At 38.9% G+C, this 27,949-nt stretch overlaps 1 protein-coding gene and 1 non-coding gene across 2 annotated transcripts; both read right to left on the bottom strand.

Moving 5' to 3' along the window:
- Positions 1 to 86: 86 nt before the first annotated feature.
- On the bottom strand, positions 87 to 27,949 carry Mdm2 (MDM2 proto-oncogene). Its single transcript, XM_090328207.1, has 11 exons — positions 27,602 to 27,949; positions 26,886 to 26,970; positions 20,814 to 20,888; positions 18,584 to 18,717; positions 14,674 to 14,723; positions 11,575 to 11,642; positions 11,352 to 11,448; positions 8,773 to 8,933; positions 5,486 to 5,647; positions 4,895 to 4,972; positions 87 to 3,247 (listed from the first exon to the last, which is right to left on the bottom strand). Exons 2-11 carry the CDS (start codon positions 26,964 to 26,966, stop codon positions 2,675 to 2,677), a joined length of 1,479 nt encoding a protein of 492 aa, XP_090184333.1. The 5' UTR covers positions 26,967 to 26,970; positions 27,602 to 27,949; the 3' UTR covers positions 87 to 2,674.
- LOC150067193 (U6 spliceosomal RNA) lies at positions 23,137 to 23,240 on the bottom strand. Its single transcript, XR_016534701.1, has one exon. It is a non-coding gene; the product is annotated as a U6 spliceosomal RNA (small nuclear RNA).

Genomic DNA, 27,949 nt, shown 5'->3' with positions numbered 1-27,949 from the left:
AGTCACTTCAAGAAAAGCACTCAAACTTGTCTTTGATTACAGAAATAGAAACGTATTATGAAAAAAAGCCAATAGTCACATTTTTGCAATAGTTCTTCATCATTTATTTGCAAATAAATAAAGTCATTTATATAAACCTAAAAATTTAGACAAACAAGATTAGCCACCCACACGCATATATGAAACACCATCTGTTCAGTCGAAGGCTGAGTCAACAGTCATGGCAGGTACTTTAATTTGCATCAGTTATCATCTGTCAACTTTCCCCAGAAGGATAAACTTTTCTGAATCCCCTTTTCTTCCTAAAGTACTAAGTTGGAAATTACTAAAGCTTTCTCTCCCTTGCTTCAGGCTGCTCAAGTCCTGATCCCATCTGCTGTTTGTCTCCTATCTCAGATATGGATAAGTGGAGGCAGAGAGGTACTTTTATTTTATTCAAGCCAACAATTGACTGCTAGAAACAGGCTATGTAAAATTAGCCCTTAGAGCTCTTCTAAACTTACAGGTCTAATTGGAGAGTATATATAAAACTGTCAAACACAGAAGAATACTGAAGCCTTAAGATCAAGGTGATTATTTTTCACTATTCTGCTGGAGATTCTTACTCTAAATCAAAAACTCAATATATATGGCCTGAAAGATCATTTTACAATGTCATGTTCTAATTCTTTCTTAAAGGACTCATTACTACCTTTCCAGCTAGTATTTAAATAAATAGAACTATTTATCAAATTTCTGAAATAATCGTAACTGGATAAAAGCAGAGATCTAAAACCTAGATGGCTATCAGAAAGCAATGAGCCCAAGAAAGTACTTTTGAGTGTTCTAGAATTGTTTCACCTAGAAAAACAACAGGTTCTATAAAACTCTAATTAAGTGTAGAAAAGAACGTGACATACCAGGATATCAAAAACAAATTCTACACTTTAAAAGGGGCGCCTTAAAAAAGTTTCAGTCAGGGGCTGGGAATGTGGCTAAATGGGAGAGTGATAAACCTAGCATGTATGAAGCCCCAGGTTCAATTCCTCAGAACCACATAAACCGAAAAGGCTGGAAGTGGTGCTGTGGCAAGTGGTAGAGTGCTAGCCTTGAGCAAAAGCAGCTCAGAGACAGTGCCCAGGTCTTGAGTTCAAGCCGCAGGACTGGCCAAAAAAACTTTTAGCCAGGTGTTGGTAGCTTCTTACCTATAATGCTACTCAGGAGGCTGAGATCTAAGGACAGCAGTTCAAAGTCAGCAGACAGGAAAGTCTAGGAGACTCGTATCCAATTAACTACCAAAAAGCTGAAACTGGGTCTATGTCTCAAGTGGTACAGTGTTAGTCTTGAGCAAAAACAGTTCAGGGACAGGGCCCTGGCTGAATTTGAGCCTCAGAATCAATACTATTAAAAAAAAAGGGAGGGGGGAACAGATGACTGGGGGGTGGGGGGAAAAGAGGGACAAAAACATAAGGGATATCAAGTTTAAAGAAATAATGTACCCACCACCTGACGAATTTAACTGAAACCCCTCTATACATTATCCCCACAATGAAATACAATTAGAAATAGGGAGAGAGTCGGGTGCAGTAGCTCACACCTGTAATCCTAAGCTACTCAGGAGGCTGAGATGTGAGGATGGCGGTTCACTAGAAACCAGAAGTGGATAGGGCAGTAGCCTTGAGCTGAAGAGCTCAGGGACAGAGTCCAGACTGTCCAAGCCCCACAACCAAAAAAATAAAGCGGCAGGGGGTCGGGAAGGGGAAGGCAGCCTGGGAGCATAGTCTAGTGGTAAAATGCTTGCCTAGCGTGCATAAAGCCTCAGGTTCAAATTCCTCAAACCTAAAAAAGCAGGAAGCAGAGCTGTGGCTCAAGTGGTAAAGCACTAGCCTTGAGCCAAAAAGTGTCCAAGGACAGTGCCCAGGCCCTGAGTTCAAGCTCTCGGACTGGCCAAAAACAAGTGATTTTTTTTTTTTTCCTTTCTTTTTAGGCTAATGGCTATCCTCAACTGACAACTGTATCTATATCCCATGCTACAACAAAAAGCCAGAAAAATAAAGTTTTTTACTTATATAGCACCAAATATAATACAACTTTTAAACAGAGAGCTAGTTAAGTATTGGAGACTTTAAAAGAGTACCTAAAATTAAAAAATTACACATTATACACACTTTTTCATCTTCTATGAAAAGCATGTTCATGTGTCCTGGCTCGGCATGGTGGTACACATCTGTAATCCCAGCTACTAGGAGGTGGAGGTAGGAGGATGGTGCCAGGCAAAGGAAGCAATGAGACTCTGCCTTATAGTGGAAGTAGAAGTAGTAAAGTGCTTGCCCAGTATGCACAAGTGCACAAGATCCTGGGTTTAATCCTCAGCACCAAAAGGGGGTGGGGGGAAAGGACTTGGGAGCTTTAAAAGTTCAGATACTTCACATGTAACAGAAATGCCTTATAAGAGAAAAGATTACATAGCCACTGTATTTAACATTGAAATGGAAAGATATAAAAGGAAAATTTTTCCTTTTTGAAAGGACTATTCATTCTTCCTCTTCTCGAGATAGGCAAATTACACTAAAAAGGAATTTACATAGACAAAAATACTTTGTTTTGAATATGTAGATTAAAATAAAATCTATGTTGTCTATACATTTTTAGGGTTATATAATTAGTACATAATTCCACTTTGAGGAGTGATCAACTAGCTGAAATAAGTTAGCACAATCATTTGAATTGGTTGTCGACATACTGGGCAAGGCTTATTCCTTTTCTTTAACTTCTTTGCACATGTGAAGCATGACATAAGATGTCCTGTTTTACCATGAACAATACATCCATTTTTAGGTCGACCTTGGCAAATTACACATGGTTCAATGGCATTAAGAGAAAAGCTAGATTTCATACTTTCTTCATCTTGTGTTTCTTCCTTCTCAGAGTCTTTGACATCTTCTTGGCTACTACTGATAATGGTACTGGAAGTGGATGGTTGAGAATAGTCCTCATTTTCTTGTGATTGAGAAGCTTGCATGAGTTCATCGTCATTTTCCTCAATACATGTCTCTTTGGAATCACTCACCATCATTTTCTTACCATCAGGCACATCTAAGCCCTCTTCTGCCTGAGCTGAACTTTCTAGTTTGGCTTGCTCAGAGATTTCCCTTTTATCTTTCCCTTTATCTTCAGGAAGCCAATTTTCACGAAGGGCCCAACATCTGTTGCAATGTGATGGAAGGGGAGGATTCATTTCATTGCATGAAGTACATTTCCAATAGTCCTTCAATGAAATAAGATAGATTTAATTTCTCTTAAGTCTTTAGCTACTTATATAACAAGGTTAGCAACTTCAATACATCAAAACTAAAAACTATCACATGGTTTAATTTTCAGCATTTCTTTCTTCCTTTTTTTTTTTTTTTTTTTGAGGCACGCAGGGCCTTGGGCACTGAGCTTTTTCTCTCAATGCTAATATTCTTATCACTTGAGCCTCAGCTCCACTTCCAACATTTTTGGTGGTTAACTAAAGAGACTCACAAACTTTTTTGCCTGGACTGGCTTCAAACCACAATCCTCAAATTTCAGCTGCATAAATAGCTAGGATAACAGGCATAAGCTACCAGGAGCTGGAAGCATTCCATGTTTTACAAGAAATAGTCAACAAAAACAATATAACTACAGCTAATACTGTGTGTACCGGCTATTTACTCAAGAGTAGATTTTTAGATATTTTTACAACTCAATACACACATATGAACAAAAAATGTGAAATAATGGGTATCACACTGGACTATAAGTACTGGAGTGAACTGTAGTACAAAGGAGGGGTGTGGGAAAACACACTGAAGATAATACTGGGGCCAGGAGTTTAGCCTAGTGGTAGAGTGCTTGCCTAGCATGCACAAAGACCCGAGTTCAATTCCTCAGTACCACATATATAGAAAAAAGCCAGAAATGGTGCTGAGGCTCAAGTAGTAGAGCTCTAATCTTGAGAAAGAACCCAAGGACAGTGCTCAGGCCCTGAGTCCAAGCCCAGGACTGGCCAAAAAAAGATAACACTGGAGAGCTACAAATGTGGCTTAGTAACAGAGTACTTGCCTGGCATGCAGGAAGCCCTGGGTTCAATTCCTCAGTACCACATACACAGAAAAAGCCAGAAGTGGTACTGTGGCTCAAGCGATAGAGTGCTAGCCTTGAGCAAAAAGAATCTCAGAGAAAACCAAGTAATAACATATGCCACAATAACAAGTAAAATATTTTAAATCAAAAGTATTTTTAAAACTCAGGGGGATAGGTTGTAGCTCAGTAGTGACTATCTAATAAGTAAATCACTCTGGGCTCAATTCCCAGTACCAAAACACAAAGTTCAGTGTCAGATGTTGGTAGTTCACCCCTGTAATCCTAGCTACTCAGGAGGCTGAGATCTGAAGACCCCAGTCCATGCAGGAAAGTGTGAGACTCTTGCCTTCTAACCACAAGAAAACTGGAAGTGGAGCCATAGTTCAAAGTAGTAAGGCACTAGCCAAACAAAAAGGCTCAGGGACATAGCCTAGGCCCTAAGTTTAAGTCCCAAAGCCAACAAATACATACATACATACATACATACTCACTCACTCAGGGCCTTGCACTCTCACATTCAGCTTTTTCACTCACAGCCGGCGGCACTGCCACTTGACCTCTAGTCTTTCATTTTTGCTGATTGGATAAAACTTGAGGACTTTACTCTCAGGGTTAGATTCAAATTGAAATCTTCAGATCTATCTCCTGAACAGCTAGTATTTACAGGTGTCTGCTTCTAGTACAGGCTAAAAGTTCTAATTTTATAAAAATCACCTCTTTTCAAGAAGTAGATTAAATACATTTTTTTAAAATTTTGACCTCAGCATTGTTCATTCCTTAAAAAAAAAAAAGGTACATATATACTTACAGCTACAGAAATTTCAGGATCTTCCTCAAAGGAATCTGTATCACTTTCCCCTGCCTGATATACAGTAACTCGGTATACCTACAAAAAAAAAAAGTGTCACTAGTATCAATAAACTCCTTTTTCTTCAACCAGAAAGGCTTATCAATGTCATCAACAAACAGCATATACTAGTATGTACAAAAAATTCTGAGTATAAAGGAGGAAAATGAAGACAATGAAATTCTTACTTACCTTGGCAAAAGTTAACAGGATTACTAAATGGTTTTAGGGATACTTGATTTTAACTTTGCATGTATTGATTTTATGAGAAGCAGGTTAATATTAAAAGGCATCTAAGTTAAATATTTAAAACATGAACTGATCATTATAAGAATGCTCATTAGAGTCTACTTCTTGGTACTAGTAATAGGATATAATAGGATACAGTTAGTTGGACAGTAAGGAACTACCAAAGTCTGAAGTCCATAAACCAATATTCTATTCTGAACAAGCCAAGAGGATTTCAAATGAATCTGAACACATCTTCAATCTCTTAAAGCCAATGAACACAGAAAACATTTAATTTTCTAATCTAATTAGAGGGAAAAATACCTCATCATCTTCATCTGAGAGTTCTTGTCCTTCCTCAGTAAGGCTATAATCTTCTGAATCAAGAGATTCAACTTCAAATTCTACACTGAACTGATCAGAATCAGAAACTGAATCTTGATCCAACCAATCACCTGAATGTTCACTGTCACCATCATCAAGTTCCTAAGGAAAAGGAAAAAGCAAGCTTAGTACATATTACTCCTTGGCCTATGAATGAATCTTATGCCTATTTCTTCTCAAACCCATACATTGGCACTATAATTAAGGTTCAGTTATACTACCAATAGTATTTTTCTTTTTCTTTGTCAGTTGTGGGACTTGAACTCTGAGCCTGGGAGTTGTCCCTCAACTCTTCAGCTCAAGGCTACCGCCGAACCCCTTGAGCCACAGTGCCACTTCCAGTTTTCTGGTGGTTAACTGGTCTCAGGGACTTTAGTGCCCGTGCTGGCTTTGAACCTTGATCCTCAGATCCCAGGCGCCTGAGTAGATAGGATTACAGGCATGAGCTACCTCCCCAGCTTACTATAGTACCCCACACCCTACCCAACTCAAAACCTTATTACAGGCTGGGCTCAATGGCTCACGCCTATAATCCTAGCTACTCAGGAGTCTGCGCTCTAATGATCAAAGTTCTAAGCTGGCCTGGGCACAAAAAAAAACCCAAGACTCTTATCTTCAATTAACCTCTAGAAAATGGCAAGTGGGGCTTGGCTCAGGGACCGAGCCCAGGCTGAGTTCAAGCACCATGAATCACCAAAAAAAAAAAAACAAAAACAACAACAAAAAAAACCACACCCTATTACACAAAGGAAAATTCCCCCACACTGAAGGAATATATAGTCTGACCCCATTAACATTTTTGTCTGTCTCTAACTAGACCCCCTTTCCTCACTTACTAAGTACATGGACAATCCAGTCAGATCTACAGCTTCCTAAACCAATCTTGACACTTCAGTTTCCACTTTACTTCACTAACTTGAATTAATTTGATAGTTTCTAAACCCTACTCATCTTTCTTTGGATAAACTTCTATCAACATACAAAATACAAAAATGCCTTTCAACTTTTAATTATCTTTACTATTCATTGGTTATTGATGACATTCATATATAAATTGTGCAAAGCATAATTTATTTCATGATTCTCATGGAATTAAGGTGCTTGAGCTAATGTCAGTGTTAATCATGTTAAGACACACAACCCTGGTGATTCATGCCTGTAATCCTAGCTACTTAGAGTGTGAGATCTGAGGATCCTGGTTCAAAGCCAGTATGGGAAGAGAAGTTCCTAAGACTCCTACCTCAAATTAACCAGTAAAGGGTGGAAATGAAAGTATGCCTCGAGGCACAGAGCCCTGAATTCACGTGTCAGTACCAGCACCAACTAAAACACACACACACACACACACAAAATTGGTTGTTTTTAAAATGAAATTTGATAATGACAATATTTTTGTAGTTTGTGTACTCAAGTTTTAACTAGATCCAATTTTCAGATCATACATAATCACTTTCAAGAACCTATATTGTGGGGGGCTGGGATATATAGCTCAGTGGCAACGCACTTGCCTAGCAAGTACAATGTCCTGGGTTCGATCCCCAGTACCTCCGCCCCATAAAAAAAGAACCTATATTGCTTTTCATGAAACAGCATTTTATTTGTTAATAACCATCTCCCATGAAGTCAGGAATCATATCTACCTACCACTGTATTAGGCAATGCCAAATATGAAATCTGGCAAAGATATGGGACATCTACTGAAAACAGAATATCTACTGAAAACAGAACTAGTTCTCAGACCTGATGGCTTACCTGGATAACCTGCTCTGCTATACACTCTGCAGAACATATATGAGAACATATCTGTACTCTCCAGCATTGCTTTGAAAGAAAACTGTACAGGATGTATACAACCGAATATGTAAAAAGAATGGGTTTCTATCACATTGGTTCTGTGTTCTAAATATAAATTCTTCACTAATATTCAGAGTAACAAATATGAACATCATGGTATTATCAAAGTTTCAATTTTTTAAACATTTTAAAAGACTAGGGATTGAGTTCAGGTGTAGTCGACTGACCAAGCACGAACAAGGCCCTGACTTTTGGTCCCTAAAACTGGACAGAAAAAAAAAAAATTAAGGTACATGCTTAATGATGGAGAAAATATCACACTGTCAAGCATTTTATTAAAAATACTGACATATGGGGGCCAGGAGTTTGGCCTAGTGGCAGGCAGAGTGCTTGCCTAGCATGCACGAAGACTGGGTTCAATTCCTCGGTACCACATACACAGAAAAAAGTGGTACTGAGGCTCAGGTGGTAGAACACTAGCCTTGAGAAAGTCCAAGGACAGTGCTCAGGCCCTGAGCTCAAGCCCAGGACTGGCAAAAAAAAAAAAAATAAATATTGACATATGGGCTATTTTGGAGCTTTACTGGCAGATAAATTATCAGCAGATAATTATTCTTCCATATCCATGCAAAATTATACCCACATTTCAGACAGCTGTTAGTAAGTACACTTTTTTTCATATCTAGACTTATGTATTCCAGATGTTAGGCTCAAACCATACTGTTTCACTGTTTTGGTAACTGGGTTAAAAAAAAAAAAGTTCTTGGGCCAGGAGTTTGGCCTAGGAGTTAAAGTGCTTGCCTAGCATGCATGAAGACCCGGGTTCGATTCCTTGGTACCACATATATAGAAAAAAGCCAGCAGTGGTGCTGAGGCTCAAGCGGTAGAGCTCTAGCCTTGAGAAAATCCAAGGACAGTACTCAGGCCCTGAGCTCAAGCCCAGGACTGGCAAAAAAAAAAAAGTTCTTTTGCTGTTTTCGATGGATTTTTTGGGTGGTGCTAGGGACCATGCACATGTTAAGCGAAAGCAAGTGCTCTACTACTAAGCTATGTTTCCAGGCACTTAAGACACTGTTAATCTAAAAATTAAAGGGAAATGTGCCTTAGAATCCCTGGATACATAATGAAGCCAAATTTCCGATTTCATTCTGTTACTAAAAAAACAAAAACAAAAAAACTGACATCCAAATTCCAGTGTATCTAAACTTACCACTGGTACATGATCTACAAAGATTCATTGATATATAGGTAACATTATTAACCTGGGGTTGCAAATGGAAAGATTTTATTTCATAATAAAATTTATCAGTGTGGTAAAGAGCAATGTCACATCATACACATGAACTCATACCATTTACAAGCTTACTAGTATTGCCAGATGAACATTTAAAAAAAAAAAAAAAAACCTAGTTTATTTAAAATGAAAAATTTACCCGATTTGAGGGAGTCTCTGTCGATTCACTGCTACTGCTTCTTTCACGACACATCTCCCTTATTGCACACATAGCCAGGCTTTCATCAAAGGAAAGTGAAATACTATCAGATTTGTGGCGCTTTCTTTGCTGTTCAGTAGATAATTCACCTGAATTTTCCTCTAGACATTTAAGAGAAAAATGGATAATTAAATTGTGCTCTGTGATTTAGAAGTTGAGAAGTCTTGCCGGGGGCAGTGACTAACGCTTGTAATCCTAGCTACTTAGGAGGCCAAGATCTGAGAATCAAGGTTCAAAGCCAGCCTGGGCACTAAGTCCATGAGACTCTTATCTCCAATTAACCATTAGAAAACTGGAAGTGACATTGTGGCTCCAGGTGTAGGGTAATAGCCTTGAGCTGAAGAGCTCAGGAACAATACCCAGGCCCAAAGTTCAAGCCCTACAGCTGACCAAAAAAAAAAAAAAGACTTGAGTAGTCTTGAGTACATGTTTGTAATAAAACTGAATTTCAATGAAAACAAACAGAAAAGTAGTAAGTTACTATTCATGTTTCAAAAGCCAACACTTTTTTATCATGTTTGTCCAATTAAGAGTGATAGCAGAGGGGCTGGGAGTTTAGCTTAGTGGTAGAGTGCTTGCCCAGTATGCACAGAGACCCGGGTTCGATATCTCGGCACCACATACATAGAATAAAAAGCTGGAAGTGGTGCTGTAGCTCAAGAGTAGAGCTCTAGGGGGAAGGAAATGGGGACCATGACATGTAAAAGGGTATCAATGTGTGAGAATTAAGGCACCATTTATCTGGCAAATATCATGTAACCCTTCTATTAATTACAATAAAAAATATATTTAAAAAAAAAAGCAAGCAAGCAAACAAACCCAAAACACACTGAATCATCTCATATCCTATGTTTTCTTTTAAATATTATATGTTGTTTTAGGTTCCAGTCCTGGGGTTTGAACTCAGGCCTGAATGCTCAAGACTAGCACTCTACCACCTGAGCCACAGTGTCTGACTTTTTGATGTTTCACTGGAGATAAGCGTCTGAGGGACTTTCCTTCTGTGCTGGCTTTGAACAAGGATTCTCTTCATTCAGCCTCCTGAGTAGCCAGGAATACAAGCCGTTAGTACCCAACTAATAGTTCTATATATAAAATCTTGATTATATCCTTAAGATGAAACAGAACACTAGGGTTATGGTAAGATATGTAAGTCTTTTCATAATTCTAAAGATACAACCAATTCCTATCAATGGATATACCAACAGTATAGGAGTACCAATACTCAAATGAGCAAGGATAAAGTTTTTGTTAATTTGAGAGACTAAGCCATCCTTTCAGATTCTTATCAGTAAAGCTAAAATTGCCAAAATTATCTCCACCTATTTGTCATTTATAATCCTTGTGAAAAAAATTTGTTGCTACTTTTCTGCCCTGAGTGATTCTAATGCAATAAGGATGATAAAACTTAAAATTTTAGTCTGTATATTCTATTTAATTACCTTTTCCTTTTTTTGCACAGATTAATTTTACTTATTATAACTAAATAGAAAAGATTGACCTCATTCACTATCTCTTCTCTGAGAAAATAGTTTCATCTGTTTTTTTCTTTTTCGTATGTACTGGATGGCACCAAGGCTTGAACTCAGAGCCTTGAATATGCTTGGCTTCCTTGCCTATGGCTGATGTTCTATCACTTGCACCATGTCTCCGGCATTTTGCTGGTTAACTGGAGATAATCTCACAGACTTTTCTGCCTGACTGGCTTTGAACTTTGATCTTCCAGGCTTCAGGCTCCTAAGCAGTGAGGCGGTATGAGCCAATTACATCTAGTACCTCTTTTTAATTTCCAAGATGCCATTTATCTTCTGTTTAAAACTCAATAGTATGTTTTATGACTTAAAAAAATAATGACACATACTTACAATCCCAGTAACTGAGGGCAGAAGAACTGAGTTCCACATCATTCTGGACTAAACAGCAAGATCTCATCCGAAAAACTAAACAGAAGTTTAAGGCTAGGTACCAGTGGTTTACACCTGCAATTCCAGCTACTCAGAAGGCTGATTACCAGATTTCAATTCAAAAATAGCACAGGCAGACAAATCCAAGAGACTCTTAACTCCAATTCTTAAAAAGCCATCAACAGTGATGTGACTCAAGTGGCAGAGTGCTAGCCTTGTGGGATGGAGGTTAAACCACTATCATGACTAAGATAATGTAGCTAAGAGTTTATAACCTTGTTCTTATTATCTCAGTAATAAACACCTGGGTTAACTATTACTTCCAGCTGAGCAAAATAAACTCCAACTGTTATTTTATATTATTTTATTTGGCTTACAAATTATAATATCAGAAATTCATGAAACTTATTTAACCCAGTATTGGGATATAGTTTAGTGACAACACATTTGCCTTGTATGCATGAGACCCTAGGTTTGGTCTGCAGCACTGAAGGAAAAAATACAGAATTCATCTGACTAAACCAAAATAAACAATTTCATTATGCTTTAACATACTGATTTCACTAGAGAAAGAATATCAAACAGCTGTTTAATTTATCAAATACTCATATCTACCTGTCTCACTAATTGTTCTCCTTCTAGATGAGGTAGATGGTCTAGAAACCAAATGTGAAGATGAAGGCTTCTCTTCCTGCAGCTCTTGCCCAGAACCCTAAGCATTCAAAAATAAATTAAAAAACAAAATAAAATACAACAAAACTTCTAACACCAGGAAGCTAGGTTTGCTTTATATAATTCTCTCAATTTTCAAGAAACATTAGAAAAATATTCAGAATACCTTCTGATCGTTTCCACTCTCTGGATGGCATCTGTTCTCATTCATAGATGTACCAGATTCTGATGGTCCTAAGAGAAAATAAACATAATAAACAGAGGAATTCAACAGATACTATTATAACACATACCCCACATACAAATTAACTTTTCAACAAACATTATTAAACATTTCCCAAAAGCTACTCACATGTTCAATTTGGAGACAAAAATAATTCAGTTTTTGGGCCGGGAGTTTGGCCTAGTGGTTAAAGTGCTTGCCTAGCATGCATGAAGACCCGGGTTCAATTCCTCAGTACCACATACATAGAAAAAAAAAAGCTGGAAGTGGTGCTGAGGCTCAAGTGGTAGAGCTCTAGCCTTGAGAAAGTCCAAGGACAGTGCTCAGGCCCTGAGCTCAAGCCCAGGACTGGCCAAAAAAAAAAAAAAAAAATTCAGTTTTTAAAAGAAAACAAGAAGTAAATAAACCCTTATTATAGGATATATTACCAAAGAAAATAGAGCAATAATTACTTGATAGTGATAAAAGGAAGATTTGAGGATCAAAGACTCAGGAAAGATTTCATAATAGCGTATTGGGGGGGTGGAGGGGAGGGTAATGGGGACCAAGACATGTGAAAGGGTATCAATATATGTGAATTAATGCACCTTCTATCTGGCAAATATCATGTAACCCTTTTATTAATTACAATAATAAAAAATAAATAAAAAAAGATATGTCCAGGTTAAAAAAAAAAATAGCGTATTTGGATGTAGGATTAGACCAAGGAAATGCACCACATGTAAATGCTTCCAGAAATAAGCCAATACATAACTTCAGTTGCAGTTTATTAGACTGCAATAGAAGCAGGGTCAGAGTCTACACATCCCCGTTCATCAAGCCAAACAACATGATTTCAACAAGCAGTGCCATCACTGCATTCTTCTCATTTACTTCAGAATCCTTCCTATGGCAGTCTTGCAGTTTTTATTACTAAGAAGGTTCTAGTCCAAGAAATAAAACTAATTCCTAGCTCGAAGAACACTTATATCTTAAGAGCAATCATTAAACTCCTTTCTGAGAAGAGTGGTAAATCACGGGCAAAATTGAAGGAAGATAACATGTGATGGCACATGTCTACCATCCCAGTTACTTAGAAAGCTGAAGCAAGATTGCAAATCAAGGACAATCTGGATAATTTCACAAGACCTGTTCTTAAAATACAATGAATGGAGCTCAGACTGTAGTGTAACTAAAGTAGTAGAGCACTTGCCGAGCACCCATAGGGACCTGAATTCAATCTTCAGTAATATTAATAGGTGTTAAAAAGAATACTAATATCAGTACTAATTCTAATACTCAAAAGGAGCACTGAGACAGTAATGCACATCCAGAGAAATTAAAGACATAAAAACCAAATGTCTAGTTAAAATGTCTTTAAATGAAGTGCTTGCCTAGCATGCACAAAGACTCAGGTTCAATTCCTCAGTACCACATACATAGAAAAAAGCCGGAAGTGGTGCTGAGGCTCAAGTGGTAGAGCTCTAGCCTTGAGAAAGTCCAAGGACAGTGCTCAGGCCCTGAGCTCAAGCCCAGGACTGGCAAAAAAAAAAAAAGTCTTTAAATGAATGGCTCATACTTTAGTGCAGTTTGATGTTCAAAACAAAATGTTGCAATAAGTATAAACGTTATAAAAGAAAAACAAGATCTAGGGCTGGGAGTTTGGCCTAGTGGTAGAGTGCTTGCCTAGCATGCACAGAGAGACCCAGGTTCGATTCCTTGGTACCACATACCTAGAAAAAAGCCAGAAATGATGCTGAGGCTCAAGTGGTAGAGCTCTAACCTTGAGAAAGTCCAAAGACAGTGCTAAGGCTCTGAGCTCAAGCCCAGGACTGGCAAAAAAAAAAAAAAAAGAAGAAGAAGAAAAAGAAAAACAAGATCTAGGGTCTGATACGCAACATTCCACCTGGGTGAATAAGTACGTGGTCCCATTCACTACCAACAAACTTTAGGAGGGCAAATAATTACTTAGGCCAACAGGCGTAGTACACAATTAGATGTTCAACATCAAAATTCCAGATTTGAGGTGCTATATATATAAAGTCACAGTCAAATCCTCTTCACTACTACCTTGGAAACATGATTTCATACACTAATGAAGTCATGCCTGAACACTAACGTTTTGGAATGATAAATTATCACAGTTGACCTTTTCTTACATTAAAAGTAAAATATTATACTGATTTTTCTTAAATTGAACACACAGATTGTATTATCCAAAAATTCTGCCTTGACGTATTAATTGAGAGGGGAGCTGGAAGACGAACAGAGAAAGAAAACTTGAATATGGAAGTGGGATCAAAAAGTAAAGGAAGGATTAGGAGTTTGGCCTAGTGGTAGAGTGCTTGCCTAGCATGCACAAAGACCTGGGTTTGATTCCTCAGTACTTAAAGTGGTTCTGTGCTCAAGTGACAGAGCGCTAGCCTTGAGAAAGCCCAAGGAGAGTGCTTAAGCCCTGAGCTCAAGCTCCAGGATTGCAAAAAAAAAAAAAAGTAGTCAAGGAAGTAATGCTTTGTCTCAAGGGGTAGGGTCCTTGAGCTGAAGAGCTCAAGGACACAGCCCAGGCCCAGAGTTCAAGTCCCATAACTGGCCATAAAAAAGCAGTCAAATCACTCTGAAAACTAAACAAGTTTCTAAGAGCAGGGCTTGAACTAAGGCCTCACACTCTCAACTGGCTTTTCTATTTATGGAGAGTGCTCTTGAGGCATAACTCCATTCTGGCTTTTTTGGTGGTTAACTGGAGATAAAGAGTCTCACAAACTGGCTGCAAACCAAGGTCCTCAGATCTCAGCATTCTGAGTAGCTAGGATTACAGGCATAAGCCACTCAGCAAGAGCTATTCTTAATCATAATTGAAGAACAGGTTTTAAAAGAGCTATAATGTGTCTGGGCTAGCTCATAAATATTCATATTCACATTACACCTCTTCCCAACTCAATGTTTGTAACCTAAAAATGAAAATATACCTGGAAATCAATACCTCTACAAATCAGAACTTTTACCAAGGAAATTGAGTTAACTCATCAGCATAACAATATACACAGTGTCCAAAATTTAACTTACCCTGCTGATTGACTACTATCAAGTTTCTGTAGATCATTGTATATATTTTCCTTGTAGAAAGAAAAAAAATCAAGAAATGTACATTTTTAAGTAAAAATGTATTAAATTTGATTCAACAAGATTTCAAAGTATATCTAGTATGAATTACTGCACATACGGTTTCAATTACTCTATCACTAATAAACTTCTAGGTCCTGAAAAGCACCATGATTAGAGACATAATGCCCATATACACCTACTTTAATTATAGTTCAAAAACTACTTTCTCTAGCTCAATGACTTACACCTCCATTTTGTGACTTGTCCTTCACTTGAACTTTATCAAAGGACCTCTAAAGAATAAGAGTGCACAAACAGGACAGATTAGCAATTAACAATTTCTCAGCAATGTGCTTTTTTAGAAGCAAACTGCTTTTAAACATAAATTAGGGTCTGGGAGTTTGGCCTAGTGGTAGAGTGCTTGCCTAGCATCCCCAAAGACCAGGGTTTGATTCCTCAGTACTACATACCCAGAAAAAGCCACAAGTGGTTCGTGGCTCAAGTAGTAGAGCACTAGCCTTAAGGAAAGCCAAAGGACAGTGCCCCAGGCCCTGAGTTCGTGCCCCAGGACTGGCAAAAAAAAAAAAAGTTATCCCAGGACCCTCACACATGTATACAAGCACTCGTATGCACGTGTGTGTACACAAACACACACACATGCACACACACACTATACAAAGACATTTGACAGACTTAATTTCTTAATCTTATAATTTTGAAAAGCAAAATGGTATGCATTCATTTAATAAATGCAGATTGAGAAGTAACTGTATATTAATCACGTTCTAGATACTAGGGAAACCAAGATTGAGAAATCTGTGCCTTCCTGAAGTGTATATCCCAATAAGAAGACAATCATCTATTCCATACAGGACTTTTTGCTTTTGTTTTCAACTAACATTCAATGTTTACCTGTCAAAACATAACATTTCTGGACTGGGAATGTGGTATAGTGGTAGAGTGCTTGCCTAGCATGAATGAAGCCCTGGGTTTGATTCCTCAGTACCACATCAACAGAAAAGACAGAAGTGGTGCTATGCCTCAAGTGATAGAATTTTAGCCTTGAACAAAAGAATTTTAAGGACAGCACTCAGGTCCTGAGTTCAAGCCCCCACACTGGCAAAAAAAACAACAACAAAAATACTCTAAATTCTCAAGAGTAAAGTAAAAGTATCACTCCATCTATTTCTACCTGAGGATTAATACTTTTAACAATGCTAGAGATGGAATCCAGGACCTCACATATGTTAGATACACGTGTATATACTGCTAAGCCACACTTGCCTCCAATACTGCAATTTAAACTCACAAATCATATTCCTATTCATATTCTTTTTCAAGTTAGTAATTTTCCCAATCTCTAAGCTTGAAACTTAAGATTCAAATCAATGATAATTGTTATGTAAGTATTTGAGAAAGATAGAATATAATTGGATAAAGTAGACAGAAATGGGAAGAAATATTTTTACATCCCATGCAGGAAATGGGAGTTAAAAGAGTCTCGAATCTAGGATAACCTTAAGATTATGCTTTTCCTATTAGAAACTATATCTCCAAAAATTATTTTAAAAGCCTAATACTCAACCAATAATCAATAGGTATTTCTTTTGTTTGTTTTTTGATTGGTCATAGGCCCTGAACTCTGGGCCTGGGTGCTATCCCTGAGCTCTTCAGCTCAAGGATAGTCCTTTACCACTTGATCCACGGCATCACCTCCAAGTATTTCTTAATAAAGTGAAATTTTATATACCAAAGCTAAGTACAAAATAACATGAATGAATATTAAACACAGAACTTAGTAATAGAGTGATACTTCCATGTTATATTACAAAACAGTATGAAGGCTGGGATGTAGATCAGTGGTAGAATATACATTTAGCATCGACGAAGCCTTGAACGCAATCCCTAGCACCAAAGTGGAAGTAAAACTTTAATAAAGATACCAGGCCAGGAGTTTGGCCTAGTAGTAGACTGCTTGCCTAGCATGCACGAAGACCAGGGTTTGATTCCTCGGTACCACATACATAGAAAAAAGCCAAAAATGGTGCTAAGACTCAAGAGCTAGAGCTCTAGCCTCGAGAAAAAGAGCCCAGGGACAGTTCTCAGGCCCTGAATCCAAGCCCAGGAAGGATGGATGGAAGGATGGATGGATGAATGGGAGGGAGGGAGGGATGGAGGGAGGGAGGGAGGGAGGAAGGAAGGAAGGAAGGAAGGAAGGAAGGAAGGAAGGAAGGAAGGAAGGAAGGAATATTGGCTGGGAGTTTGGCCTAGTGGTAGAGTGCTTGCCTAGCATGCACAAAGACCCGGGTTTGCTTCCTCAGTATCACATGCATAGAAAAAAAGTAGGAAGTGGTACTGAGGCTCAAGTGGTAGAGCTCCAGCCTTGAGAAGTCCAAGGAAAGTGCTCAGGCCCTGACCTCAAGCCCAGGACTGGCAAAAATAAATCAATAAAATAAAAAATAAATTAAAATTAAAATACCTTTTGGTTATAAGCTACAGTAAATTTTTTTCTGCTTGTGTTGAGCTTTGTCTTTTCCTAGTAGTGCTCAAATACTGCTTATAAGTTGAAGTTGTAAACATCCCATTTACCATATAGTGTATGTAGGTACATACTTTTTTCCTGTGTGATGCTAGAGACAAAACCCAGAACCTGTGTATGCTAGGCTAGTGCTCTACAACTGAGCTATGCCTCCAATCCTACTATTATTATGCATGAAATATCAGTGCAATCTGTTAAGTAGAAAGTATTCATAATTTAAGATATAAATACTAAGGCTCAACACAAACTTGAGTGTACTAAACTGACTAGAATGAGGAATTGCAAATATAAGGTTAATGATGACTAAAGACTTCAGTTATCAATACAATTATCCTAAAATTTAAACTATTTCTGGTTTAAATTCAACTAATTAACTGGCATAGTAGGAGGAAAATGATTTCCTTTACTACATGCTAGTAAACTTTGGAAGTCAACAATTTATCATTATAATGACTAGTACTAATATGTGTAAGTATTCCATGTGCCAAACATGGTTTTTACACAATGTCTCTTTAAAAGATACTCACAGGCCGGGCACAGTGGCTCTCACCTGTAATCCTAGCTACTTAGGAGGCTGAGATCTGAGGATCGAGGTTCAAAGCCAGCCCAGGCACAAAATAACCTGAGATTCTATTTCCAATTAACCTCTAGAAAATGGAAAGTGGGGATGAAGAGCTCAGGGACATCGCGTAAATCCAGAGTTCAAGCCCCATGACCCCTCTCCCCCCAAAAAGATACTTGACACTTAGTACAAGGTATTTATAGTATGCTATTTTATGAAGAGGGTAGGTCAATGTACCTATACACAGAACTAGTAAATATCTGGGCTAGATGTTAAAAAAAAAGCTTATAAATATCCTAAAGAAATGTAGCTCAGTAATTTAGTGCTTTCTGAGTATATGCAAGGCCCTGGATTTGACCTACATCACAAAAATGAAAGAAAACAAAAACAAAGGATCAAGGCCAGTTGTAGTGGTACATGCCTGTTTTCCTAGCACTTGGGAGGCAAGATAATTAAGAGCTCAAGGGCAGCATGGGCTACACAGTGTCTTCAAAAGAAAAAAAAAAACATTCAGAGATCAGGTTCTCAAATACTTAGTATAAAGCTAAGAAACTCAATTTCAGAAGCGGGGGTATAGCATAGTAGAATGACTGCCTAGCATGCAGTAGGTCCTAGTTAGATACCCAGGGCTACCAAAAAAGATACCGAACTTTAGCATTTTTGTGTAGATATAGTGAAACAATATATATCTGATTAAAAAAAGACGGCAGAGATGAGCAGTAATACTTGTCCACCTGGCTTTTTACAGTACACTAAGCAGAAGAATTTACCTGTGCTCTTTCACAGAGAAGCTTGGCACTCCAAACAAATCTCCTAGAAGATCATTTGAGCAATATACAATGTGTTGTTGTTTCTCATCATATAATCTTTTAGTCATTATATATTGGCCAAGATAAAAAATGACCTGAAATAAAAAAGATTTCAACATTAAATGAGCCAAATGTTGTTTACAAATACCCAGTACCCTATTTATATGAAAAAACATTAAACAAACAGCAATCACAGCCATGATCATGTCACACAGCAACTTTTTTTTTTAACTGATAAAAGTAGAAATATTAGGCATTACAAGTAACCAAGTAACCCGAAGATAATTTAGGTAGCCCGAAGATAATTTAGATATATGGGAACAAAGGTTATATGGAAAAACTAAACCTAAAACATTTTTTTGAGGGGCGTGCCAGTAATGGGGGCTGATTTTATGGCCTCACTGAGATGGGTGTACTAACAGCCTCCAGTCAATTCCGTTTTTTTCCATCTGCTGGTCTGATACTTTTCAGCATATACTGGCTTCTAACCGCAATCCTCAGATCTCAGTTTCCTGTGTATTTAGGATTACTAGTGTAATAATTCAATGGTGCACAGCTTAAAATATTTGATTACATAAGAGATTTGAACTTTGGAAACAAGGGTCCTAGAACCAACCAATACCTTAGCATAAGAGGGCTATAATTTGTTTCTGCTACAGAGTTAGCATAAGCATTCTATTTTCTTGCTTCTGTCTACTGTTTGAATCATATCTGTTTCCTTAAATTATATAATCAATTTTAAGCACTAAAAACATAATTTAATAATTTACTACTTCCCAGAAAGCAGAAATAATTTTTTTTTTATATTTTTATTTTTATGCCAGTCCTGGGCTTGGCTCAGGGCCTGAGCACTGTCCTTGGGCTTTCTCAAGGCTGGAGCTCTACCACTTGAGCCTCAGCACCACTTCCAGATTTTTTCTATGTATGTGGTACCAAGGAATCGAACCCGGGTCTTCGTGCATGCTAGGCAAACACTTTAACCACTAGGCCAAGCTCCCGGCCCAGCAGAAATAAATTTTTGTGCGTGTATGTGTGCGTGTGCGTGTATGGTATGGGATTTAAACTCAGGGCCTATAGGCAAGTGCTCTGCCATCCAACCATGACTGGAGGCATGGTTCCAGATTGAAGGAATATTCCTACAAAACTATGGGTTGGAGAGATTGTTGACAGTTAATAGGAAAAAGAAGGAAGAGAATTTACCTTTTCTTCCTACCAAATATTCCTTGAGAAAGGTTACAAAAGAGTAACTAAACACAGAAAATGTTCTGAAATCTCTTCCTTCCCCACTATTTTGTCATGATAAAGAACCTTTAGTGTATTCAGAAAATGAGCCCCTCAACCTAAAATGGGAGAGATGAGGAACAAGCATATTTCACATTGAAATTAGGCTAAAATGCCTAATTGCTCACTGAAAACATGCTTTTCAAATGAACAAAATTTCAATCTGTAGATTGATACACTGTATCCATTAAACAGAAGATATGTTCATGAATCAGGTCACCTCCATCCCAAAATTGCAGTACAGTAATACTGTACTCATGTATTTCTAGTGCACAAGTTCTTAATTTGGGATACAGGAAAGTCAGTCTTTAGATAATATTCAGGGGTCCATTAATTTGGGTAGAGAAAAAAACTTGTTATTTTCACTGTATTAGAATTAAAATTTAGCTTTTCCTTTAATTATAGATATAAGTAACAAATCATAACACTATTATTAGTACCTGTGATTATTACCACTATAAATCAAAATGTTTTCATGGGGTCGGGAGCATGCCCTAGTGGTAGAATACTTGCCTAGCATGCACGAAGCTATAGAGATTCCTGGGTCCCACATACACAGAAAAGGCTGGAAGTGGTGCTGTGGCTCAAGTAGTAGAGTACTAGCCTTGCGAAAGTCCAAAGACAGTGCCCAGGCCCTGAGCTCAAGCCCCAGGACCAGAATAACAAAAAAACTCTTATTACACACTTACTAGGCTTCTACCAGGCCAAAAACTACACACACACACACACACCAGATGACCAAAAACTTAATGTTGGTACTTACTGAAATCTCTATTTAGACAATTTCTACCATGCTCTTGAAAACTTAAGTATGGCTCTGTGCGTGCGTGTGCGTGTGTGTGCGTGTGTGTGCATGTGTGTGTGTGTGTGTATTTAATAGGACGTATTTGTTATCTTAAACTCAGCTTACCTCTTTCATAGTGTAGGTGTCTTTTTGAGCACCAACAGACTTTAACAACTTCAAAAGCAATGGCTTTGGTCTAACCTACAAAGATAAAAAATTTGCTATCAGGTAATTGCAAAATTGTTCTGAAACTATAAATGTCCTGAAAGAAGTCCAATAAAAGTAGCAAACTTTACTTTCAACAATTTGACATTTTACACTAAGTACAACACATTAGGTAAACTAAATACCACCAATAATTATGAGGCTTGAAAAAATACTGGGGAAGGGCCAGGAGTTTAACCTAGTGGTAGAGTGTTTCTAGCATGCACAAAGATGGAGGTTCGATTCCTCAGTAGCACACACATAGAAAAAAGCCAGAAATGGTGCTGTGGCTTAAGCAAGTGGTATTGCTCTAGCCTTGAGAAAGCCCAAGGACAGTGCCCAGGCCCTGAGTTCAAGGCCCAGGACTGGCAAAAAAAAAAAAAAAGAAAAAGAAAAATATTGGGAAAGATCAAATATCGTGAATTCATCAAGAATTAGTTGTGTCCAAAAACAGCACAAATTTCATGACTGTAGACACGATTTTTTTTTCTCCTCCAGATGTTTGTCATCATCTCACTGCCACATTAATACTCATAAATGGTTAAAACCCAATGAAACAACTACTCTACACAGATTCAATCAACCCATTATAAGAAAATTTACAGAATTTAAGAGAAAAGAACAAAGTGTTAGGGTGATTCCTGTTACCAATGTTTTATTAACTAGGTTCCTGCTAGAGAACTTAAATAACCCAAGCATGCAAGAGTAATTAAGAACCAATCAGAGTATTCATTTCCCTCAACTACAATTTGCATTTCTTTCTAGGTGGTCTCTAACTCAAAAATCTTAATACATGCTTGCCTAGCATGTATGAAGACCAGGGTTCAATTCCTTGGTACCATGTACACAGAAAAACTGGAAGTGGTCCTATGGCTCAAGTGGTACAGCACTAGCCTTGAGGAAAGCCCAAGGACAGTGCTCAGGCCCTGAGTTCAAGCCCCAGGACCAGAAAAACAAAAAAACTCTTATTACACACTTACTAGGCTTCTACCATACACCCAACAGTAGTACTAGAGATGGCAAAGAATAGTGATATTAGTAATTTACAAATAAGACATAACATTTAAACACTTGATAATGACTTTTTTCTCTGAAGAGTCTGACATCAAATATTTGAGTATTTTCACATCAGATGGACTATCTGATTTCAATGATAGGTATTCTATACACTCAATAGGGATGACTGCATTCCAATAGAACAGGAATTTGGCCTAGTGGTAGTGCACACATAGAGGGGAAAAAAAGCTGGAAGTGGTGCTGTGGCTAAAGTGGTAGAGTTCTAGCCTTGAGAAAAAGCCCAAGGACAGTGCTCAGGCCCTGAGCTCTAGCCCCAGGAATGGCAAAAAAAAAAAAGCATAAAATAAAAAACAAAAAACACAGGTGGCAAGCAAGGCACTGGTGGCTCATGCCTGGAATCCTGACTACACAGGAAACTGAACTCTGAGGATCACAATTCAAAGCCAGCCCTGGCAGGAAAGTCTGTGAGTATTTCCAATTAACCACCAGAAAACCGTAAGTGGCACTGTGGCTCAAAGTGTTAAAGCACTAGCCTTGAGCAAAGAGCTCAGGAACAGCACCCAGGCCCCAAGTTTAAGCCAACTATGATGATAATACAACAACAATAATGGCCAGGTGCAACGGCTCACACCTTTAAATCTAGCTACTAATGAGGTTGAAATCTGAGGATCATGGTTCAAAGGCAACCCAGGCACTGAAGTCTGAGAGACTTATCTCCAATTAACTACTAGAAAACTGGAAGTGATAATGAGCAACAATAATGATGAACAATAATAATGATGGTAAAAACAATAGGCAGCAGGCTATATTTATCCCAAAGCCAAACTGTTTGCCTGACTTGTGACATTAAGAAAATACACAGCATATGTGATAGGAGCTTAAAATACTCATACCTTCTGTACTAACATTTGCAACACTCAATTTTAGTTTGCCACAGTCACACAAATCTGTTCCTTTACCTTTCTTCAGCATCACCCATCCTGTGTTTAACTATGAAATCTAAAAGCACCTCCATTTCAGACTTAATGCTCAAAACCAAATTTAAAAACTACGCCTATTTCTAACTCATGAACAAACTAATCACTTAACTGAAAATCTAAAATAGGAATTAGAATTAAACTGTTACTTTGTTCACTGTTCACACGCTTTTAAAAAAGTGCATATAGTAGAAGCTGATTTTCAGATTAAAGAACTCTCAAAAAGGATTTGAAAATGGCTTGTTTTCTCCTGAAGTTTTTCTCTTCATGATTTGCATGTTGCTCTTATGCAGCAGCCATGCTACTCTTCTCTATATTGTTTCAATTTTAGTATATGTGTTTCCAAAGCAAACACTCCCAGAGTCTTTCTATATGCTAATTTCAAATTTCATAAAATAACTCAAAGTAAAAAATGTGCACTTAAAGTAAAAAATGAGCAATGGAAAACGAATTTCTTTTCTCTTTTGCTTTCCTTCCTTTTTTTTGGTTGGTTGTGGGGGCCTGAACTCTGGGCCTGGGCACTGTCCCTGAATCTCTTTGTGTTAAAGGCTAGTGCTCTAGCACTTGAGCCACAGCGCCACTTCTGAACTTCAAGTGCCTTATTAGAGATAAGTCTCCCAGGGACTTTTCTGCCCAGATAGGCAATCCTTAAGGTTTACATAGCATAGATGAATAAGAAAAACTATAGAATATATAATTTGTAATATTATACTTAAAAACACAAATTCCAGATGATGATACAAGTATGAATGTTAAAAAATACTAGAAGAAAATACAGATTATAGCTGGGTGCAGTGGCTCATGTCTGTAATCCTAGCTACTCAGGAGGCTGAGAGCTGAAGATCAAGGTTCAAAGCCAGTCCAGGCACAAAAGGACTTGCGTCTCTCATCTCAAACTAACCTTTAGTGGGGCTTGGCTCAGGGAAGGGCAGTAGCCTTGAGCTGAAGAGCTCAGGGATAGCACCCAGGTCCAGATAAAGCCCCATGATTCACAAAAAAAAAGAAAAAAGAAAATACAGATTATACAGAAAATACATAACAAGGTAAATGTAGAATTTGTAAACAAAAGTTAAATGCTTGGAATACAGAGAACTACTCAAGCTATTAATATTTGTTTTTTTTTTATCAAAGAAAAATGAACATTTAAGACCAGGCAAATTCCAGAATAAACAAGTTTAGCAAAAGAAAAGATACCCAACCTCATCAGACTTCAGATATTCAAATTTAAATAGCACAGTATCTTTTAACTCCAAAAAAAGACCAAAAAAAGGCATTAATAATAAAGACTAATTCACAACAATTATACCTTTTTTCCCCCTTTCGGTAGTGAGGCTTGAACTCTGAGCCTGGGGGCTGTCCCTGAGCTCTTCAGCTCAAGGCTACCGCCTGCCCTGCCCTACCTGTTGAGTCACAGCCCTACTTCCCCTTTTTTAGTGATTAATTGGAGATAAAAGTCTTAAAGTCTTTAGTGCCTGGGCTGGCTTTGAACCCTAATCCTAAAATCTCAGCCTCCTGAGTAGCTAGGATTACAGACACGAGCCACCAGTGCCCAGCAGAAATGATAGGTTTTTTTTTGTTTTGTTTTGTTTTTTTTTGCCAGTCCTGGGCCTGAGCTCAGGGCCTGAGCACTGTCCTTGGACTTTCTCAAGGCTAGAGCTCTACCACTTGAGCCTCAGCACAACTTCCAGCTTTTTTTCTATGTATGTGGTACCAAGGAATTGAACCCAGGTCTTCATGCATGCTAGGCAAGCACTTTAACCACTAGGCCAAACTCCCGGCCAGAAATGATAGTTTTTTAAGGAAATAAAAATGTAACCTCAATTTGGTCATTACACATCAAATACAGGTATCTTATCAGATTATAGCTTACAAATATGTACAATTATATGACTTTAAAAAGCTTCTGTTTTAATGCCTATAATTCCTAGCTACTCAGGAGGCTTGAGATCTGAGAACTACGGTTTGAAAGATATGCAGGAAAATCCATCCAACTTTCATCTTCAGTTAACTAGAAAAAAACTGGAGTAAAACTGTGGCTCAAGTAGCTGAGCACTAGCTTTCTTTGAGCATGTAGTTTAAGAACAGTGCAGAGGTCTTGAGTTCAAGCCCCAGGACTAGAGCATGCACAAACACATATACACAATGCTTTAGTGTCATTAGGAGTGACAATTCACAACCTTTAGGTGAGCACATTATATAGTTAGCAATCAAATATGTATATAATTCAAGATTTAGTTCTATACCTTTTTAAAGAAATAACCACATTTACTTGCCTTAAAATGTATGCCCAAAAAAGTACTATTTACAGGACCAAGAGTCCTGTAAATAGTCCTAGTGGTTAAAGTGCTTGCCTAGCATGCATGAAGACCTGGGTTCAATTCCTCGGTACCACATATAGAAAAAAGCCGGAAGTGGTGCTGAGGCTCAAGCGGTAGAGCTCTAGCCTTGACAAAGTCTAAGGACAGTGCTCAGGCCCTGAGCTCAAGCCCAGGACTGGCAAAAAAAAAAAAAAAAAAAAAAAAAAAAGTACTGTACAAAATCAGAAGTTTAGTCTATCAGCATAAGCCAGGAGCCCATGCCTCATGCTCATAATTCTAGCCACTCAGGAGGCTGAGTTCTCAGGCTCACAGTTTAAAGCTAGCCCAAATACATTAGATTTTATCTCCAATTAATCACTTGAGCTGTGGTTTAAGTGCAGAGCAGTGGCCTTCAGCTGAAAAAGTTCAGAGATAGCACCCAGGTCCTGAATTTACCAGGACCAGCAAAAAAAAAAAGTGTCAATCTAAAGCTAAAGATGTAGTAGTTCAATAATAGACTAGCTTCATGGTGTAGTCCTTGGGTTCAATTCCTAACACTGAAAAATTTTTCTTTCAAATTTTTTTTTTTTTTTGCCAGTCCTGGGGCTTGAACTCAGGGCCTGAGCAGTGTCCTTGAGCTTTCTCAAGGCTAGAGCTCTACCACTTGAGCTACAGTACCACTTCTGGCTTTTTTCTATGTATGTGGCACGGAGGAATGGAACCTGGGTCTTTGTGCATGCGAGGCAAGCACTCTACCACTAGGCTAAACTACCCTTCCTCTTTCAATTTTTAAAACTGTCAGGACATAACTAGAAAAGAATAATATTCATATTATCAAATACTATATAGCACAAAAAACTCCAAACCCTGATGAGTTGCAGAATACCTCTAATCTCATCCTGACCTATGCTTATCCTCATCAAAGAAATGATGTTCTTTAATTAAATGGAAATGTTAATAGCCTTAATTTAGGCATTACACATCACATGTACCTAATTACCCAACTATAACTTATGAATATGTTAGTAGTACAAACACAAACAGACTTAAAATGTTAATATAACAGAGAAAATAAGAGGCATGGGATAAAACACTGGCATTTTCCCTTTTTACTTATTTAATGAATAGCTTTGTAAGTATGAACTATTTTTGTGACTTAGAAACCACTTGAAGTGACAAGCCAAACTAGATTACATAAATTACATAATAAGTATTTATGTTAAAAAATATAATGGTATTCACTAAAAAACAAAACAAAAAAACAAAAACAAAAAACCGGGGCTAGGAGTTTGGCCTAGTGGTAGAGTGCTTGCCTAGCATGCATGAAGACCCTGGTTCGACTCCTCAGTACCACATACATAGAAAAAAAGCCAGAAGTGGTGCTGAGGCTTTAGTGGTAAGAGCTCTAGCCTTGAGAAAGTCCAAGGACAGTGCTCAGGCCCTGAGCTCAAGCCCAGGACTGGCCAAAAAAAACCCCATAAAAACCTTGTAACAGGTGAAGAAAATGGTATTTGCATAGTCTTACATTTAACCCTTTCCCGATGCAATTATACCTGTGAAAACAGAAGATAATTAGACATACACTTAATTAAATACACAGTACATGTAAACAGCGTTGCCACAATTCAGGTTTATAAAATTTACTTGATCACCCCCCCCACGAAGTTATTTTTAAGTCATACTTGTAACAAAAGAACGCCTACCTGGGTCTCTTGTTCCGAAGCTGGAATCTGCGAGGTGCTTACACCACCATCAGTGGACACAGACATGTTGGTATTACACATTGGCCTGAAATTAGAAAAATTTATACACGCACGCTAAAACCTTGAATGAAAACCTCTGCGAAGAAAAAAGGGGGGAAAAGAAGAAAAAAAAGAAGACAAAAACCCCCAAAGAAAAGTAGTAGATGACGAAGCAGAGCTCTCGGCCACACGGATGCCTCGAGTCGGGTCCGCCAGTGGACAGCCGCGGAGGAAAAGGCAAGGTTTTTAAATATCCCCAGATGGAGACAAGTCAGGACTTAGCTCCAGCGACGGCACTCTCGGGACGTGTCCGAACTTGACCAGCCCAGCAGGAAAAGCTGAGTCAACCCAGCTCGATCTCGCCCAGACAAGACACCTGTCAAAGCGTCGCGTCCGTGGGCGGGCCAGCGGAGCCCCGGGCCGCAGCCCCCGCCCACGTGGCCCTCGAGCTGGGCTTCCCAGCGGACCCTTCGCCCCCACCCCGCCAGAGCGCGGGCCCGAAGCCCCGCCCACCCAGAGGAAGCCCCGCCCCCTCCCGGCCCAGGCGCCCGGACCACCCACCGGCAAACCCTCCGCGCCGCAGCCTCCCCCCCACCTCGAGCAGCACAAAAGCCGCCCCGGGCGCACGGGTGGGCACCGCCGGACCTCGTGCTGGCCCCTCGCTTCCGGACACGTACCTGCTCCTCCCGTGGCGGGCGTCTCGGCTTCGAATGCAGGGAGTGGGGGGGGAAGTCCTTCAAGGTGCCTTGGGTTCCCTTCACGGGGCGCGCGGAAGCCCGACGTCCTGGGGCTCGGCGACCATTCCGCTCGGAGAGTCAGGCCACTGGGGCGCTCGAACGCACTAAGTCTGACGAGAAAGGTGGCTCCTGACGGCGAAAGCGACAGGGCGGCGGCCAGAGGGGTCAGGGTTTACCCCTCAGGCTCAGTTCACGGCTCCATCTTGAAGGGAACGCACGCTGGACCGTCCAGACCCCTCCAACGGATCCGAAGTTCGGGGCGGGCGCCTCCTCCTACCGCCCCCGGGG

This window comes from Megascapheus bottae, chromosome 2 (genome assembly GCF_031878675.1).
Source record: "Megascapheus bottae isolate mThoBot1 chromosome 2, mThoBot2.hap1, whole genome shotgun sequence".
NCBI classification, from domain to species: Eukaryota; Metazoa; Chordata; class Mammalia; order Rodentia; family Geomyidae; genus Megascapheus; species Megascapheus bottae.
This window is presented reverse-complemented; position numbering and strand designations above follow the sequence as displayed.

Coding starts and splice junctions, on each gene's coding strand:
- Mdm2 (XM_090328207.1), bottom strand. CDS start 26,966: ATGTGTAATACCAACATGTCTGTGTCCACTGATGGTGGTGTAAGCACC. Junction 14,724..18,583: donor TTCTCTGTGAAAGAGCACAG/GTAAATTCTTCT, acceptor TCTTTCTACAAG/GAAAATATATACAATGATCT. Junction 5,648..8,772: donor CAGAGACTCCCTCAAATCGG/GTAAATTTTTCA, acceptor CCTTTTCCTTAG/GAACTTGATGATGGTGACAG.